The sequence below is a fragment of the Nicotiana tabacum genome, chromosome 4 (assembly GCF_000715075.1).
Source record: "Nicotiana tabacum cultivar K326 chromosome 4, ASM71507v2, whole genome shotgun sequence".
NCBI classification, from domain to species: Eukaryota; Viridiplantae; Streptophyta; class Magnoliopsida; order Solanales; family Solanaceae; genus Nicotiana; species Nicotiana tabacum.
Genome location: NC_134083.1, coordinates 1407081 through 1423772, shown reverse-complemented (window position 1 = coordinate 1423772; position 16692 = coordinate 1407081). Strand labels below are relative to the sequence as shown.

General features: G+C 37.1%; 2 protein-coding genes across 6 annotated transcripts; both read right to left on the bottom strand.

Moving 5' to 3' along the window:
* Positions 1-205: 205 nt before the first annotated feature.
* Positions 206-4026, bottom strand: LOC107780104 (tyrosine-sulfated glycopeptide receptor 1). Its single transcript, XM_016600628.2, has one exon. The coding sequence runs from the start codon at positions 3619-3621 to the stop codon at positions 349-351; it is 3273 nt and encodes a 1090-aa protein (XP_016456114.1). The 5' UTR covers positions 3622-4026; the 3' UTR covers positions 206-348.
* Positions 4027-5629: 1603 nt separating this feature from the next.
* On the bottom strand, positions 5630-14208 carry LOC107780103 (vacuolar cation/proton exchanger 3-like). 5 transcript variants are annotated; one of them, XR_012708424.1, is made up of 14 exons: positions 13808-14208; positions 13538-13628; positions 13132-13423; positions 12954-13021; positions 12835-12863; positions 10314-10510; positions 9886-10098; positions 9527-9661; positions 8014-8130; positions 7888-7941; positions 7532-7648; positions 7288-7381; positions 6556-6717; positions 5630-6016 (listed from the first exon to the last, which is right to left on the bottom strand). XR_012708424.1 is itself a non-coding variant. In XM_075251211.1 (14 exons), exons 6-14 carry the CDS (start codon positions 12114-12116, stop codon positions 6707-6709), a joined length of 1158 nt encoding a protein of 385 aa, XP_075107312.1. In that variant the 5' UTR covers positions 12117-12555; positions 12835-12863; positions 12954-13021; positions 13132-13423; positions 13538-13628; positions 13808-14148; the 3' UTR covers positions 6266-6706. The 5 variants fall into 5 exon arrangements, 4 of the variants coding, with proteins under 4 accessions (XP_075107312.1, XP_016456110.1, XP_016456111.1 ...); XM_075251211.1 differs by lacking the exon at positions 5630-6016 and adding an exon at positions 11897-12555 and having other exon boundaries at positions 6266-6717; positions 13808-14148; XM_016600624.2 differs by lacking the exon at positions 5630-6016 and having other exon boundaries at positions 6266-6717.
* Positions 14209-16692: the final 2484 nt, after the last annotated feature.

The following is a 16692-nucleotide window of genomic DNA, read 5'->3' as shown; positions in this document are numbered from 1 at the left end:
TAATTTGTTCATCAATGTCGTAATGAACACTATCCATATGAATTAGTTAAGCAGACACCTATTAGAAAATTGGGCTAAAGAAGAACACCTATGTCCGGAACACTTTACTACTTATCAATAACTGCCAGTATAAGCAACTGGGACTTTCGTTTATTGCAGTGTTTGTATCTACCTGTCATCCTGAAATGAAATGCTCGCCATGAGTCAAAATCCTAAAATTAATTGATGAAATCTTTCACTTTATACATTTATTCCTACATGTTACTTTTGTATGTTGTAAAAAGGAAAGTCCAGCTTCCCAGCTATACAGACACTCGCAACTATATCAAATATATGCATACTGCCACATTATTTAGGTGCCTCCCGTTTGGATCCTACTTCTCTGAGCCACTCAACAACCTCTGTTATAGCTGGCCTTTTGAAAGGATTGTGGTTGACACACATACAGGCAACATCAAGCACCTTAAGCAATTCTTCTTCGAAGCCCTTGTCTCTCAGTAGAGGATCAAATATTTCTTCTTGTTTGCCCTCATTTCTCATTTGCTGCACCCATACAACCAACTCCCTCGACATCTTTGGTTTGGTCATGTCCACAGGTCTTCTGCCAGCCAGGAGTTCTAGCATCACAACTCCAAAACTATAGACATCCCCTCTCAAAGTGGCTATCCATGACTGACTGTACTCTGGTGGGATGTAGCCGAGGGTACCAACCAGTTCAGTGGTTACATGAGTATGGTAAGGAAGAATCAATCTGGACAATCCAAAATCTGCAACATGTGCTTTAAACTTTTCATCAAGGAGGATGTTACTGGATTTGATGTCACGATGAACAATATGTGGTTCACATATCTGATGCATGTAAGCCAGCCCACAACTCGCCCCCTGTGCAATCTTCAGTCGAGTTGGCCAATCAAGTAGGGATGCTCCTTCAGCCTTCTCGTGCAACCAGTAGTCCAGACTTCCATTTTCCATATAGGAATAGAACAGCAATCTACAGCCATCATGCACACAATAACCTTCAAGAGAGACCAAATTCTCATGTTGGGCAGTGGATAAAGCTTCCACCTCTGCCCTAAATTCTCTTTCAATTAAACCCATATCTCCTGAAAGCTTCTTAACGGCCAGTGTAGTTCCATCTGCTAAAGTTGCTTTGTAGACCAGACCAAAACCTCCACAACCAATTATGTTTGCTTGGTTGAAGTTATTTGTGGCTTTTAGTATGTCAAAAATTGTGAGATCCTTAATCTGATTCTTATTGGTTGGAAACATAACAAGCATGCTATTATCCTTACCGTTCTCGGCAGACAATCCAGAAGTGGAGTTGTAGGACACAATATCCAAGTCATTTTTCTCAGCGTCACCTCTCGGAAGGATCCTCCTCTTGGAGAATATCCATAATGCTGTGACAATAAGTGTTAAGGCAATGCCGAAGGAGATCCCTAGGATAAGTCCAATTATAATTTTCTTTTTTGGGCTTTTTCTCACTGCAGAAGGTTGTGTAGTTGCCGATTGGTCAGTGCAAGTGTGCTGAAGGATTTGACCGCAAAGTCCTGGATTCCCTAAGAAACTAGTGACAGGAAATGTGTCAAACTGACCTCCCGTTGGAATAGGGCCCTCAAGATTGTTGTGAGCAACACTGAAAGAAGACAAAAAATGAAGACCCTTGAGTGATGAAGGAATTTCACCTGAGAGGTTGTTTCCAGATAGATCTAGTTTCTCCAAGTTAGTGAGGTTGGATATTGTTTCCGGAATGTTTCCTGAAAAGTTGTTATTGCTCAGATCAAGAACAAGGATGTACTTCAGCTGACCAATCTCAGTTGGAATAATGCCGTCAAGGCTGTTATGTCCGAGGTAAATAGCTGGTGGCAGGTTTGACAGTTGATTATATTGCTGATTCGAGGCATTATTTGGCTGAACAAAAACAGGCAACTCTAAAGCACTTCTTTCTACCTGATCAGCAGCCCCCTCTGATGCCAGTCTTCGCAGTTGAGTAAGTTCTATTGGGAAGCCTCCGTAGAGAAGATTTTGAGACAAATCCATGTAAAATAGATTTTGTAGAGTTCCCAACCAACCTGGAATTTTGCCTGTGATTTGATTCATAGAAAGGTCTAGAACCTCTAACTTCCCAAGTTTAACCAGCCATGTCGGTATCTGTCCAGTAAAATTACAACCACCCAATCCCAGAATTTGGAGATTTTGAAAATCTTCAGACCCAATCAAGTTTCCGGCATCGGGCAATGTTTCATTATAGAAGTTTTTTGTGAGGATTAGTGTGGTGAGATTCTTACAACCCTTAAGGACTTCTATTGCTCCTGCAAAATTGGTTAGGCTGTTATTGGAAACCGAGAGGAAGGACAGAGATTGTAAAGACATTACACCAGGCATGATATCTCCCGTCAGCTTGTTAGTAGCCAGACGGATTGCAGTTAATGATCTGCATGAAAAAAAGCTTTGTGGAATGCTTCCAGTGAAGAAGTTATTCCCAAGGTCAATCGTGCTGAGTCGACTGAGGTTTGAGAAATCAAGAGCTGAGAGTTCACCTTCCAAGAAGTTGACCCTTAAATTGAGCACAGTGAGACGAGTACAAGCCATCAGTGAAGGGGGCACAGTGCCATTTAGAAAGTTTATATGGAGGAGCAACTGCTCCAATCTGTTGAGCCTCCCGATATCTTGAGGGATCAAACCTGTCAATTCATTGCCATAGAGTGCAAGGATTCTGAGGTTGACAAGGTTGACAATTCTTTCTGGGATGGGTCCAGAAAATTTATTGGCAGGTAAAAAGATTTCCTGCACTGTTGACACACTATAAATATCATCAGGAATGGATCCTGAAAGATGGTTGAATCCTGCTCTCAGAGTAACCAAATTGGAGCAACTTCCAAATCCTTTGGGAATCTGTCCCACGAAGTCATTGGAGGAGAAATCAAGAACTCTGATGGCTGCAGAGTAGCTGCAGATAAAGGAAGGTATTTGACCAGAGAAGCTATTGTTGCTAATATCAAAACTCACTAAATTAATTGCTGGCTCGAGAAATGATGATCGGATTGTCCCATTGAAGTGGTTGCTGGAGAGATTTAATAACTGGATGGGTGATGGCAATCTATCAGATAGGGGTAATTGTCCTGATAAACGGTTATAACTCAAGTCAATGATCTGCAAGCTACTAAATGACTCGAAAAATCCATCCGGGAGGGGACCAAAAAAGCGATTATGTGACAGGCTGAGTTGCTCAAGTTTGCTCAAGTTTGCAATAGAAGGTCTAATGCTTCCAAAAAGGCTTCTTGATGGAAGCAACAGACTGATTACTCTGCCACCATTATCACAACCAACACCTTCCCAGGTGCAACAATCAATAGAAGAAGACCAATTCAGAGGAGATGGAGAAGAGACAGCAACAGAGAATGATAACAAAGAATCACGATCAAGTTGATTGCAGGAGGCATGACAAATAGTAGCAGCAGAAGAAATTAGAAGTACAAGAACTGTCACTGTTATTAGGTAAAAAGAGTTATGGTGGGGTAAAGATGAAGAATGAAGAGAAGTGAGGAGCATGGCTGCTCGAAACTGATGATATGTCAGACCAGATTGTAGGTGGCGGCTGTCTTTATTATCCGTGATCATTAATTTGGACAACTAAAGATGAGCAAGAAGAAAGACAGTTGAAGATGCCAAGATACTCCAATCAACCATGTGGGTATTTTTTTGCAACTTCTTTGTCCTGTGGATCGTGCAAGACTTTAGTCTAACCCCATGAAGAGGAGAGAGAGAGAGAGAGAGAGAGAGAGAGAGAGAGAGAGAGAGAGAGAGAGAGAGAGAGAGAGAGAGAGAGAGAGAGAGAGAGAGAGAGAGAGTAGTTTGATGTTGACAAGGAGCAATTTTTATGTAAAAAAGGTGAGGTCTGAATTCTTGAAATAAAGCGTTTACTTTTGGGACGGCTGGATAGCTTGGTGGACTTTCTTTTTTATTCTGTGGATATTTGTATATTTGCCACCATCATATACTAAAGCGTGTAATATACGTGGGAAAGAGAGAGACTTTACCATACTATTCTCCTCACTTCCTCCTTATTGAAATGCTTTTTCTCCCAATATGACTTGTCTTCTTTATTTTAATTTTATGCCCACTTGCACTAAGTAACAGATTATTACACTCTTTTATTATGGCATGTTGTGATTTTCAAAAGTAGCTTGCACCTATCAGCTATTATGGGTTTGTTGCTATCCGATTTGCTACATGATGGGTAGTACTATTTGGGAGGTGGAAAATGTCTCAGATGATAAAGCAGACCATTAGAGGTGGAGGAAGAGCCACATAGTATATATATTTTTGACATAGTATGTTTATTGGTGAAAGGGAATCTTGGGGCAACCCGATCAACCTACAAAGACAATCTCTCGTGAAAATGCATAATAAAGTTGCGTGCATCAGATCTAATTTAGTCTGGCCCTTTTCCTAGATCGTACATTTAAGTATGTTTATTGGTGCTCCATTTTGATTTTTATGTAGCTGACTTCTCTCTGTACAAGCTGTGCTATAGTCACATGTTATGTTCTTCAACTGTTATCTGTGTGTAAGACATTACTCGGCCTCTTGCTTATTTTAATACTATTACTTGGCTCGTTGACCATTAAAAGAGTTTCCGGATCCATTCTAATTATTATTCTTTTTTAGAGAGAGAATGAAGGTTGGAAGTGAGTTTTTTCTTTAATTAAGGGTTTAATTTTGGTACTTTGATTGTGTAAAAATATAGCTAACTAAACATAATTTTTTAATAGTAAGTCAGGATTGGTGATCAGGTTGATATAGACATGTTCAATGGCTGCTTATTGGAGAAATTGCAGGGAAAGCAGAGGCCTGAATCCCCGGAGTTTGACGGCTTCTCAAGTCATCTTTTAGAATGGTTCGACAAATCTATTATCGGGGACAAATATTATAGGGTTAAAATTCCAAAAGATATATATAGAATTAGATCACTTATATGATAAATCTATACTGTAAGCATTAATCCTTAATCTAAATTTACTATCGCACTATACATAAGCATTAAACTATACTGACAATGTAAAAAAAGTTATATTGCCTGCGTATATAATAAAAATCTAAAAAAATTTAATTTATTTCAAGCGGGGGAGTCGTATCATAATGGCCAATCATAATCCATTAGCGAGCACTGAGCCATCTCTGCGCATGATGGTGGAGGAAAAGGGATCACAAATCACCAAATAATAATTCAAAAGTCAAGAGTAGTAATAATAATAACAATAATCCCCTGTTGTTTTTTGTCAAAGGGGTTATTATGGCTTATGAGTTATGAGCATAGTGGGGGGAACACCATCAGATAGGAATCGCACACTAGGCAAACCCTTTACCAAACATAATATATCTCCTACAGCAACACCCAACAGACATAACCACAGCCACGTCTTCAGATAGGATATCCTTAATTAATCCAATAATAGTTTAGTTGCTAGTTGCCAAGATTAAATTAGTTTTTATTGAGGTGGTCATATTTTGAAGAGTTTTCGTGAACATATCAAAGAAACTCAGAAGTAACATAGTTGAACCACCAAAAGGTGGAGTGAAATGGTAAAAGAAAAGATCTCGAGTTTGTACCATAAAAATAAATTCCTCTTAAATAGGAGCACCAAAACCCATTATAGCTGGCTATTTACACGCGAATTTGAATTAGTCAGATCACTAGATTCCAAACGAATCATAATAAAAGTTAAACTAAATATACATATAGTTGGTGCGTGAAGTATCGTCAGTCGCTTTCGCAAATCCCAGTTAAAAATGCTGAGCCCAACCACTAAAGTTTTACCAGTTTGAAGAGACCTGTCCATTTTCAAACCAAATGTTCTCCACCAGATGCAGATTCTAAGTTATTCAAATCTCAGTCAAAGATCATCCATACCAGCTTCCTTCCGTCTATATATTGTTCTACCAGAAATGCTTCATCAGACAATGCTGAAAATTACTCTATCCAATGAAAAAGCATTTGCATCTCATTGGTATCCTGGACCACATTTTATTCACACACTCAAAACATAAATTGCAAAGCAGACTTCCCTTTTTATTATACTAGTAATTTGGGTGGGTCGGAGGGGGGTAAGGAAACATAATGGTGCGCGTAGTATGTCGCATTCAATACGTATGTAGTTACATTATGACATAATTATCACGACTTTACTCCACTGACCGCGACAAGGACCCTTATGTGCAAGAGTACTGAAGTTAAAGATATCTCCTTGCTACAACACACTGATTTTATCCAAAGAAAACTTTTTTCTAAGGATTACTATGAAACAATAGGAAAATTTTACAACAGTTACATCTCCTAACTATGACATTTGGAACAGCAATTTGAAGAAAGAAAGAAAGAAAAGAATAAATATATTTGTTTTATACCCTCACCCCTTTTTCTATCTTTTTTCTCCAAGTGGAAGACTAAAACCAGCTTTCCTACATTGCTGGGAATAATGGGATTGTTTGTCTGCTAAAGATACATAATACAACATGGATAAAACATTCAAGAAGTCAATAATAGCTCACTACCTTGAACATTCTGTTGTAACAAGCAACTCCCTTCATTCCTCCAACCCAATCATCATTTAGGTAGTGCTGCTGGCCAGACTCATTGCTATTCATTTCATTGCCGGGAGTCGAGGAGCTCATTTGGTTGAGGCATGTGTATAGCCATGGCTACTTAGTCTCCATCTACACAGAGTCCATTGCAACAAAGGTTAATTACCAATTTTGTGATCTTGGGATTTGGATATAATTAATAAAGACAGTGGTCAAGAAAAGCAGGATCTTACAAAGCCTCATCTCGCCAATGTCAGAATAAGCATTTTCATATTTACAAGTTCCAATTAACGCCTATATGCAGCTAAAGGAAGGGGGCTTGAGAAAAGGGAATCTAGCATTCAAATAAAACTCATTTCAGGACTCATTAAAGGTGACCAGACAGTGGTGACATTTGTAACCCTTCTTTTTTTAAATAAAAATATAATAAAATATATATATATATATATATATATATATATATATATATATATATATATATAAACGTATCTGTGTAATGTTTAGCTTGCACGAATTAGTACTTTTTCTATCCAAGCAAAAGAGAAATTATCAGATTTAAAACATGCCACTTTAAGACTAATTCAAAGAAAGTGAAAAAATTCCTAACGAATCAAATGCCGAAATATAGGTGGTAGTAGATAAAACAAACAAGCTTTGCATCATAAAGGCTATATGATAACATAGGCACGTGAAGGAGCCTACCTTTGGATGGATCGACATGTACAAAGAAACTTGCAGCAACAATCAGATAGCAAAGGATCAGCATCAATCCTTTAAAATAGTTTGATGTACCTTCCTACATCGTGTAAAGCAACAGAAATTAGCAACAAGCCTATATCACACATCCCAGGAATTAAGTTTACAGGGCAAGATGAACAATTTCTTTTTTTTTTGGGAGGGGATGAAAGTGAGGGGTGTTAAGAAAGAACTACGTAGGATGCAAAACCTGCAGCATGAATGCCACGACTAGCACTGTGATGAAGAGTGTAGCAGTCTCAAATAATTGGAAATTCAAGTCCATGGGCTTTCCCATAAACCAACCAACGATAACACAAAACGGTATCTGCATTTTCAACAGCACGGGATATAAAATTACCAACAAAATGCACAAGCTCTACTATCTATCTCGAATAAAAATATAACCTGACTGACCAAAATTTACAGTGATACAGAAAAGTTAGGTGCTCTCAGGAGAGTAATCAGAAAAATCCATACAAGGATCAATATTATTTTTTTTAAAAAAAAACTATCCAATAACTTAAAAAGTTACCTCAAATAGTCAGAATGCATTAAATGTCTTACCACAAACATTGATATCTGAGTAGATGACCCAATTGCAACTCCAAGTGTGATGTCCTACCAAAGAGGATGCATTAGTAACTATTTTGGAGCAAAAGAGAAAGTAAATTTAGTTTCCTAAGAACTCACAAGCTTATCTTTCATCGCAAACATGATTGCGCTGGCGTGTTCTGCCGCATTTCCTACAATTGGAAGCAAGATGACACTAATAAAGGACATGGGCATGTTCAACGAGTCAGATGCACCCTGAAAAAATATTAGTGACATGGATAAATTACCGCGAAGAACAAAAATCAAAGTCACTAAAGGATTCAAAGCTAATATTGAGTCCTTCTGCATTAAGCATGTAGCTTCACTTTATTAGGTGCTTATGGGAGACTGTAAATCAATTAAGTCAGAGCTAAATAAGCTTCTGTCGCAACAATGAAATTGTGTTGGAAATTTTGTGGCTCTATCTTGATTCAATAAAGGGTAGCACGGTGTACGAAGCATCCCACGTTCAAGCAGGGTCCAAGAGAAGGGCCGCGCCCCAAGGGGGTGTGATCTATCTTGACACAATGCTGTTCTTATTTTTTCAGAGTTCCAGGCTTCTTTTTCTTCACCTGGTTTGAGAAAAGGACAAACCAGGTTCAAATTTTTGTGCTCCTATCTTGCTTTTCTTTACCGTGTGTGAAGTATGAATACACCTGGTTGGATTCTACTGTTCTGCTTGTTCTCTCCTTTGCAGCTCTGTTAACATTTTAAATTGTTTATTACATTATAGTTTTTTCCTATGTTCCCGTATATGCTTTATTTGGTACCTTGCGCATATGCATGCATCAGTAAGATCTATGGATAATTGTATTTTTGTTATGTGTTGTTTCCAGTTCCTTAGCCACTAATACTTTTTTCTAAAATAAATGTAATGTCTGGCTCAGCTTATGCACACCCGCATTATTCCACTGAGTACCTACTGCCTCCCACCAACACAAGCACCAGGTACCAAGTAATCTATCTACTTAGGCAGTCGGAAATAAATCACCTAATGTTTTTGCGTCTATAGGAATTTGAACAATGGTCTATTAGGGTTTTGCTCCCACTTCATTGGCCGCTAAGCCACACCCTTGGGTACTTAATACTAATACATGTTCAATATTTATGACACCGTATCCAACCATGGACACGTTCCCTCGATTTTTAAAAGTTTCATGCCTTGATGTCTTCATGCGTGTGCTCGACATGACACCCTTCAGGATCTGTGTTACATAGATTAATTTTCTGAACTAATTTTCTAAAGGCAAATTAATCATATTTTCAGTTTCACTTCTACAGACCCTTGGGACAAAAGGACATACAATTCAAATCTCTAACTTCATTTCATGATTCCCCATGTCTGATCATTAGCCAACTTTTTTGTGGCGTGGGCTTCGCAGTGGAACCAAAAGGCATCATGAGGATTGGACAAGGAAAAGTAAGGCAGTCGATATCTGGAGGTCTACTGCCGCGAGGTTATCTGTTATCAGATAAATTTTTCTCTGATAACCTCAGAAGGGTGTCATGATAAAGCATCTAAGAACTAGGAGGTACATATACCTTTATAAAACTGGTATATACCTTAAAAGAAAGAAACGAAAAAAGAAAAGGAAAAAGGCAAATAGATCACCTCGATGGCATCTACAAGATATCCAGACAGCACCGATATCCATATTGTCAAAACAGCAAGCCACCCTATAGCTTCCCACTGGGTTATCTCAGGTGCCTCTTCTTCTTCAGAATTTTCTGAATTATTTTCTATATCCTGTTTGCATAAAAGATAAACTATTAGATCTACCAAATCATTTATAGCTACATAAAACAATGATCATATATTTTGGTATACGTTCATCTCGAGAACTATTTGAAATATATGCGCTCTTCAGTCTTCATATCAGGCATTTGATTACTCCAATGAAAAACATAATGTAATGAAATAGCAGTAATGAACTTTAGGAAAATCAAACAGCTAAAAGTTAGACCATCTACCTCGCCCACAGAGCTATACAGATTTGGTTGACTCTTGAGCTGAAAGAACAGGTAACTTGCATATGCTATCAGCATTATGCAACTGCTAAATCTTGAAAGAGCCAACTGTGACTTGCCAAAATGCACTTCCGTGTGGGTGAAATGAAGTACAGCTGGAAACAGTAAGCCCATGACTGCCATCAACAATAATCCTGAGTTCACAATGGCAGTTGCCTGAAACATTTAAAATATAATGACCATTTGCACATGACAGCAGAGAGGCACTTAATGGCCACGCTATGAGAAGAGATCACTGAACCGTTACTCATAAAATGTGAAGTTTTATTATTTTTAAGTTTCATTCTTTTTATTGACCAATAAAAGGCAAAGTTGACTTCATTGCAGATTTATTCAAGGACATGAGTAAATGATTCAGAAGAAATGATCACCTTACTGAACACCTGGACTTTCTGGTGATGAATAATCCCACCACTCAAGAAGGCACAGCCAAGCACCAAGAGCATATTCGATAAAATAGAACCCAACAAGGACTGTTTAACAACCCGCATCATTCCATTGTTCAGTGCATATAATGAGATAATCATTTCAGTTGCATTGCCAAATGTAGCATTCAGAAGGCCCCCAACTATAAATCAGGAAAAAAAAATTAGTATGCTGATAAGAAAACAAGAAACAAGTGGTTAGGGGAAACATGGGCTTCCACAGAATAGATACACCCACGTGCAACTGACTCGTTTCAAAAATACACATGTACAGTATCAAAACAAGATGCACTATTCCAGCAAAGGACAATGAGACGAGCTTCAAGCACAGCAAAGCACAAAACCATTTTAAAAGATACAAGAAACTGACTGACCAATTTAATTGGCTTCAGTAACATAAGAGCAATTATTCAGAAGCTTGGTAAGGAATTTTATAGAAACAGACAAAAGAAGCATAAATCCAGACCCCATTTATGGGATCAAACTGGGTTTGTTGTTGTTGTACAAAAGAAGCATAAATACTTCAGCAAGTCTGGATGGAGAATAAAATAGCTTATCAACAGTGACCTGTAAGATCTTATGATGTCTTTGACAGTTGTATGAGAAACCACATCACAATTATACAACATAGCAGGATTTCCCACCAGCCTTATTAAACGAAAGGAGAGACACAGAGCACAAAGAACATGGCAAACACATAGCAGCCGTCTTTTGAGAAGCATTTGAGGAAGGACAAATAAATTTAGGTTGCCACTTTTTCAATTTTATAGGAGAGAAACATTCAGGTTCACTTTCATTTTCAAAAATCAAAAAAAAAAAAAGTTCATTTTCAAAAGAAACATTCAGGTTCACCTCCATTTTCAAAAATCAAAAAAAAAAAAGTTCATTTTCAAAAGAAACATTCAGGCTCACCTTGTACCACACTTCTATCAAAGAGACAAATAATAAAGCTGAGGTGTGGCAACAACCTTATTTTTAATTGTAATTGCAGTGTTTTATGTGGGCAGATATGGAAGAATTAGGATGCTTAATACTAGTGAATTTCAATATGAATAAGGACACAAGGCCGATGAGGTAAAAATTGCTTTTTACAAGAAGGAAAATCTAGATGGTCGAAATGATAGTCCAGGTATTTGCCTATTCTAAAGGTTGAAAGTTTATTTTTCTACTTAATATCTGACATGAAAGACCCTCGTACATCTACCATGAATCTAACTGTGACTAGAACAAATTATGACAAGGTTAATTTGTAAGAAATAGGAACTGCATAACAAAACGAGAAGAATAGGATGAAGTTCGACCATCTAGGCATTTAACAACGATAGACAGACCCCAAAAAGAAGTACAAGATACCTCTTTTAGTAAGTGATCCACAACAGGTCATTAGAACTAGAATTTAAGTTAAATGCAGTTGGTCAAAACTTGAGGATGGCGATGTTTTCTGTCGAATCCTTTGGAAGTACATTGAAGTTTGTTTTAGCTTTAGGTTACGCGGCACATACTTCTCTAAAGTTTTTATGGTGCATTACCTATCTGCTCCCTTCCCCTGACCAGCATTGGTGTAGCATGTGCTCTCTGATTGCTGAATTGTGTATTAAAATTCCCTGCTTCTAAAAACTGAGCAGCAGCTTCAATTTTCTTCCATGTTCTGAAACTGAAGCACTTTCCCTTTAAGATGTCTTCAATTAATCGTCTCTTTCTCTTCTCCACCACCTTAGCTCGTTGAAGAGAATCACCAAATGAAAGCATCTTCCTCTAAATTATACTGCAGTACATTATCTCCACTTTAGATGCGTTACGTTCAGTTTATTGCATTCATCTAAATACCATTTATAGTTCAGAGTTAAATGGAAATGCTGCTCACTCAGCCACTTCTAAATCCACCTTGGACACCATATTTTTGCCACTTATGGTAGTCTAGGACCAATATCCATTCAGCTGGGAGGAGAGCAGGGAAGAATCCAGAAACATCTTCCCCCAACTTAACTCACAGAATCCCATCCTTGAATCACAAAAACATGTCATTCCCCTTCACACTCTTACTGATCTTGAGTACAGCATCCTGTCTTTCTTCCTTTTTTTAAATGATAAACTGAGTACAGCGTCTCTCACATGGTCCGAATGCCTTGCGAGCTACCAAACAATTGATTCATGTATTGGAAATAACCAATTAAGTTCACGATGACACCTAGAAATCGATCAGTTATTCAATTCGAGTACCTCTGCAGCATAAACAAGCTTTCGAGAAGAAATTGGAGGACTACCAATTAATTGGTCCCCGAAGTAAAGAATGAGGGCTTGACCCAACTACTTTAGGATTGAGACAGAGTTGATTGATCAACAAACTCTAACTGGTTGAAAAACACTTAATATGCATGAATGTGTAATTCCAATTGCATGCATTTAGCGTGCCTTAAAAGAAGATAGAAATGGAGAAACAAATGAAACAATTAAAAAAATGGAGTACCTGTTGGCCCCGTATAGAATGCGAGCTGCCTGTAACAAGAGGATGAAGAAGGCTAATAAGCACACAAAACAGAATAGCAGCAGAAGAGAACTAAACTAACTTGGATAACATAAGCTTACTCAGTCGCATAACCCAATCGCTCAGCTAAAGGTGTAATACCCAGCAAACTGAAGAAAAAGACCCAAGCCTGAAACATCAAATTGTTCCCAAAACAAGGATATAAGCACAACTGAAATGAAAAAGCAACACGGACTACTAAAAAGGTGCATGTGGAAAAAGGTTAAAAATAATCATTACATGTTTTCCAGTAACATAGTGCAGCAATATGGCCAGAGGACCAAAAGGAAGCAACACATTGATCTTTGCTTTGATAATAACAACATATATACTCCTTAAAAGGCTGTTCTGGTACATCTTTCTTAAGACCCTAGACGAGCGATAACTTCTTGGCGATGCAATATGAGATGCCTCATAGTGCAGACCGTCCATTTTATTAGTAGCCTGAGATGAGCTAAATGAAATCTCCTCATCAGATTCAAGTTCTAGTTTCTCCCCAGCAGATCCCATTTTGAGTACAGCGTACAATCTCCTGAAAACATGATAAATAGCTGAATAATTGGACGAGAAAAAAAACGATAACACAACATGGGCTAATAAATAATTGCATACTCATTAAAGTTGTGATTTTTTTCTCTAAAAGTACCTTAATTAATCAATGGAAGATGCTCAAACACAAGTTTACAGGGTCAGTACACCAGACGAGACCAATTCAAAGATGAGTCAAAGTAAGTCAGCTGAGAAAATAAGAATGAATAACGAGATTAATCAGAAGATTATGATGCAACAAAAGGAAAAACAAAATTTTGAAGTTGATTGTGAGAGATTGACCAGATAAAGATTTGCCACAATAGATAAAACAGAAAATAAAAACAAATATAACCAACAAAGAATAGCATAAAGATTGAAACTTTACCAGTGAAAACATCAACAAATCGGCTAATGGAATCGTCTGTCTGCTTAACTTATTTACTGATTAGTATTAGTGCAAGAATCGATTATCCAAAAATACATACAGTAATCCTATTATAGGTGTAATTTCTGTGTGTTTTCTGTAACATATACTACTGCAAAGTAAGGGAAAAAAAGGTCCCTGAAGCTTAGGTTATTGGTCTGAGATAGAGGTGCTGGGGAACGGAGCCGGCAATGGAAGAAAATATATGACATAAAGAAGAAAGATATGAAGCTTCGTAGAAGAAGCGCCTAATGTGCTCATTTTGCTAATTTTCAAATTAATAATTGATTATTAGTACTAATTAACAAATCAAGAATTGATTGGAAAAAGTAAAGGTACAAATGCAAAATAGTGGGATATTTGGGGTATTTTAAATTTCTGGGATAGTACGGGGACAGACAGTTTTATAGTGGAAAAGCAGGGGGTTACATGTAAAGGGGAATGAGAAATAGCCATATTTACTACTCCTAATTGATAATAACTACCGTTTCAAACATAATCTAAATTTAATCATTTTTCATATAAATATAAAATCTGAACAAAATAATCTTTCAAAATTAAAAAATATTTCAGTATAATATGCTGGAGTTCGAATTTTTTACATATGATCTTCCATTATAATATGCTGAAATTTTATAATGTATTGGAGTTTCATCATAATATGCTGAAAGTTTATATGCAGGAGTTTCATAATCTTGCATATTATGCTCTAACTTTCTATGTACTAGAGTTCCAATATAATATGCTAGAAATTTATACGCATGAGCTGTATAATTCAGAATATTATGCTGGAACTTTCCGTGTTTTAGCAAAACATTAGTTATTTTTCAATGACTTTGTAAATACTAGCTATTTTTTAATTACCAATAAGAAAACTAGCTAAATGTTATTTTTATTGCAAAGTGACAATTTCAATTATTAAAATGTATATTTAACGTTGTCTTCACTAAACATTGCATGTTGTGTTGGCCAACGACGGTGATTAGATCTTTCTCCACTACTCCCCCACAACCAGCCCTTTATCTCTTTATGGATAATAATAAAATAATTCGATACTCCAATTTATCTGCATTTCCTATTTTTTCAAGCTCCTGTCCATACTCTTTTTCATAGAGAAATCTCTATCAAGAATAGAATAAGACATGTTTTGCATCATATCTCTGGAATCTTTCGGTTAAGTGTCAAATTAACTGCAATCTTTTTGTAATAAAATTAAAAGTAGATAATATACAGTTGTTTCACTTCGATAAGAGGTAAGGGAGAAAAAATGGAAAATTTTACTCTATATTGTTTTTTATCAGAAAGATGATAGAAGTCTATCTGAAATTCGGTTGTCATGTTCTTTTTTTTCTTTTTTTCAGGTAATCTCTCAATTTCCTTTTATCCCTTTTAGGCTGAAATTGAGAAAACAACCCACGTTATCTTTACAAAAGTGCAGGGACTTTCCTTAGTACTTGGGTTAGTTAGTTAGTGCAAGTGATAACTACCTCTGTTATGTAGTTATACATCATGCTATTAATTCAACTTACAAATACTGTAATGAAATCTATTTGTTCGATGAATCAACACAATCAACTACGGTTATAGTTCTTATATTCTGATCTCTTCTCGTCAAACATGTTTTTAACTAACTAACTTCACTTAATTCTTTTATTTGGAGTATCTCTTCTCAAAATTTGACATTGCTAACACTCTTAAGCTGGATCAGTTTCAATCTTGAACCTTGGGCTTAGCAAGTCGCGAAGTTATAGACAATATATATGAAATGTTCTGGTTGACCCCTAAGAACATTCCTTAATATTTTGACTGAAAATTTTAAACGAGTAGCAAACGAGAAAACAAAAATCATTTACTAATTATATGCTCATTATTTACAACATATTTTTCACTTCCCCTCCCCCTCCATTGGACAACAGACAAAGCCTAGTAATGTTTTACAAGCCCTATATGGTCGCATGTTTGTCGCATTCATAAACAAGCCCCTCGAGCTTGGTTCGACAAGTTAAGAACTACCTTATTACATGTTGGGTTCATCTCGTCAAAGGCAGATACTTCACTGTTTATTTGCAATTCTAATAGGATTTTGACCTTAATCTTGGTGTATGTTGATGACTTGATCATTACCGGTAACTATGTGAATTTCATTACTAAGCTAATCAACCAGCTTTCCGCTAAGTTCGCGTTGAAGGACTTGGGTATGCTTCATTATTTTCTAGGAGTTGAGGTCAATTACAATGACTCAAATTTAGTTCTTTCTCAATCTAAATATATTTATGATCTGCTTCAACGTGCTAACTTAGAAGGGCAAAGCCTATATCAACTCCTATGTTAGGTGGCTTGCAGCTCTCTAAATCTGGTAGTGAATCCTTCTCCGACCCAACTTTGTATCGCAACCTCGTAGGAGCATTGCAGTACATCTCGATTACTCGACCAGATGTATCCTTCTATGTTAACAAGCTTTGCCAATTTATGTAATCTCCTACCCTTGCTCATTTTCAAGCTTTGAAACGAGTGTTACGCTATTTCAACGGTACAGTTTCCTATGGGCTACATCTCCGGCGCTCCTCTAAGCTCACTATTCATGGTTTTCCTAATTTGGTTTCTTGGTACTCAAAAAAGCAAAAGGTTGTTGCTCGTTCTAGCACTGAATCTGAGTATAGAGGCTTAGTTGTTGCCAGTGCTGAAATTACTTGAATTCAACACCTTCTCCAGGAATTGTTTATACCTCTGCCTATTGCTCCAAAGCTTTGGTGTGATAATTTATCTACTATATATCTCACTGCTAATCCTGTGTTTCTTGCTCGCATGAAGCATGTTGAGCTGGACTTTTACTTTGTTAGAGAAGG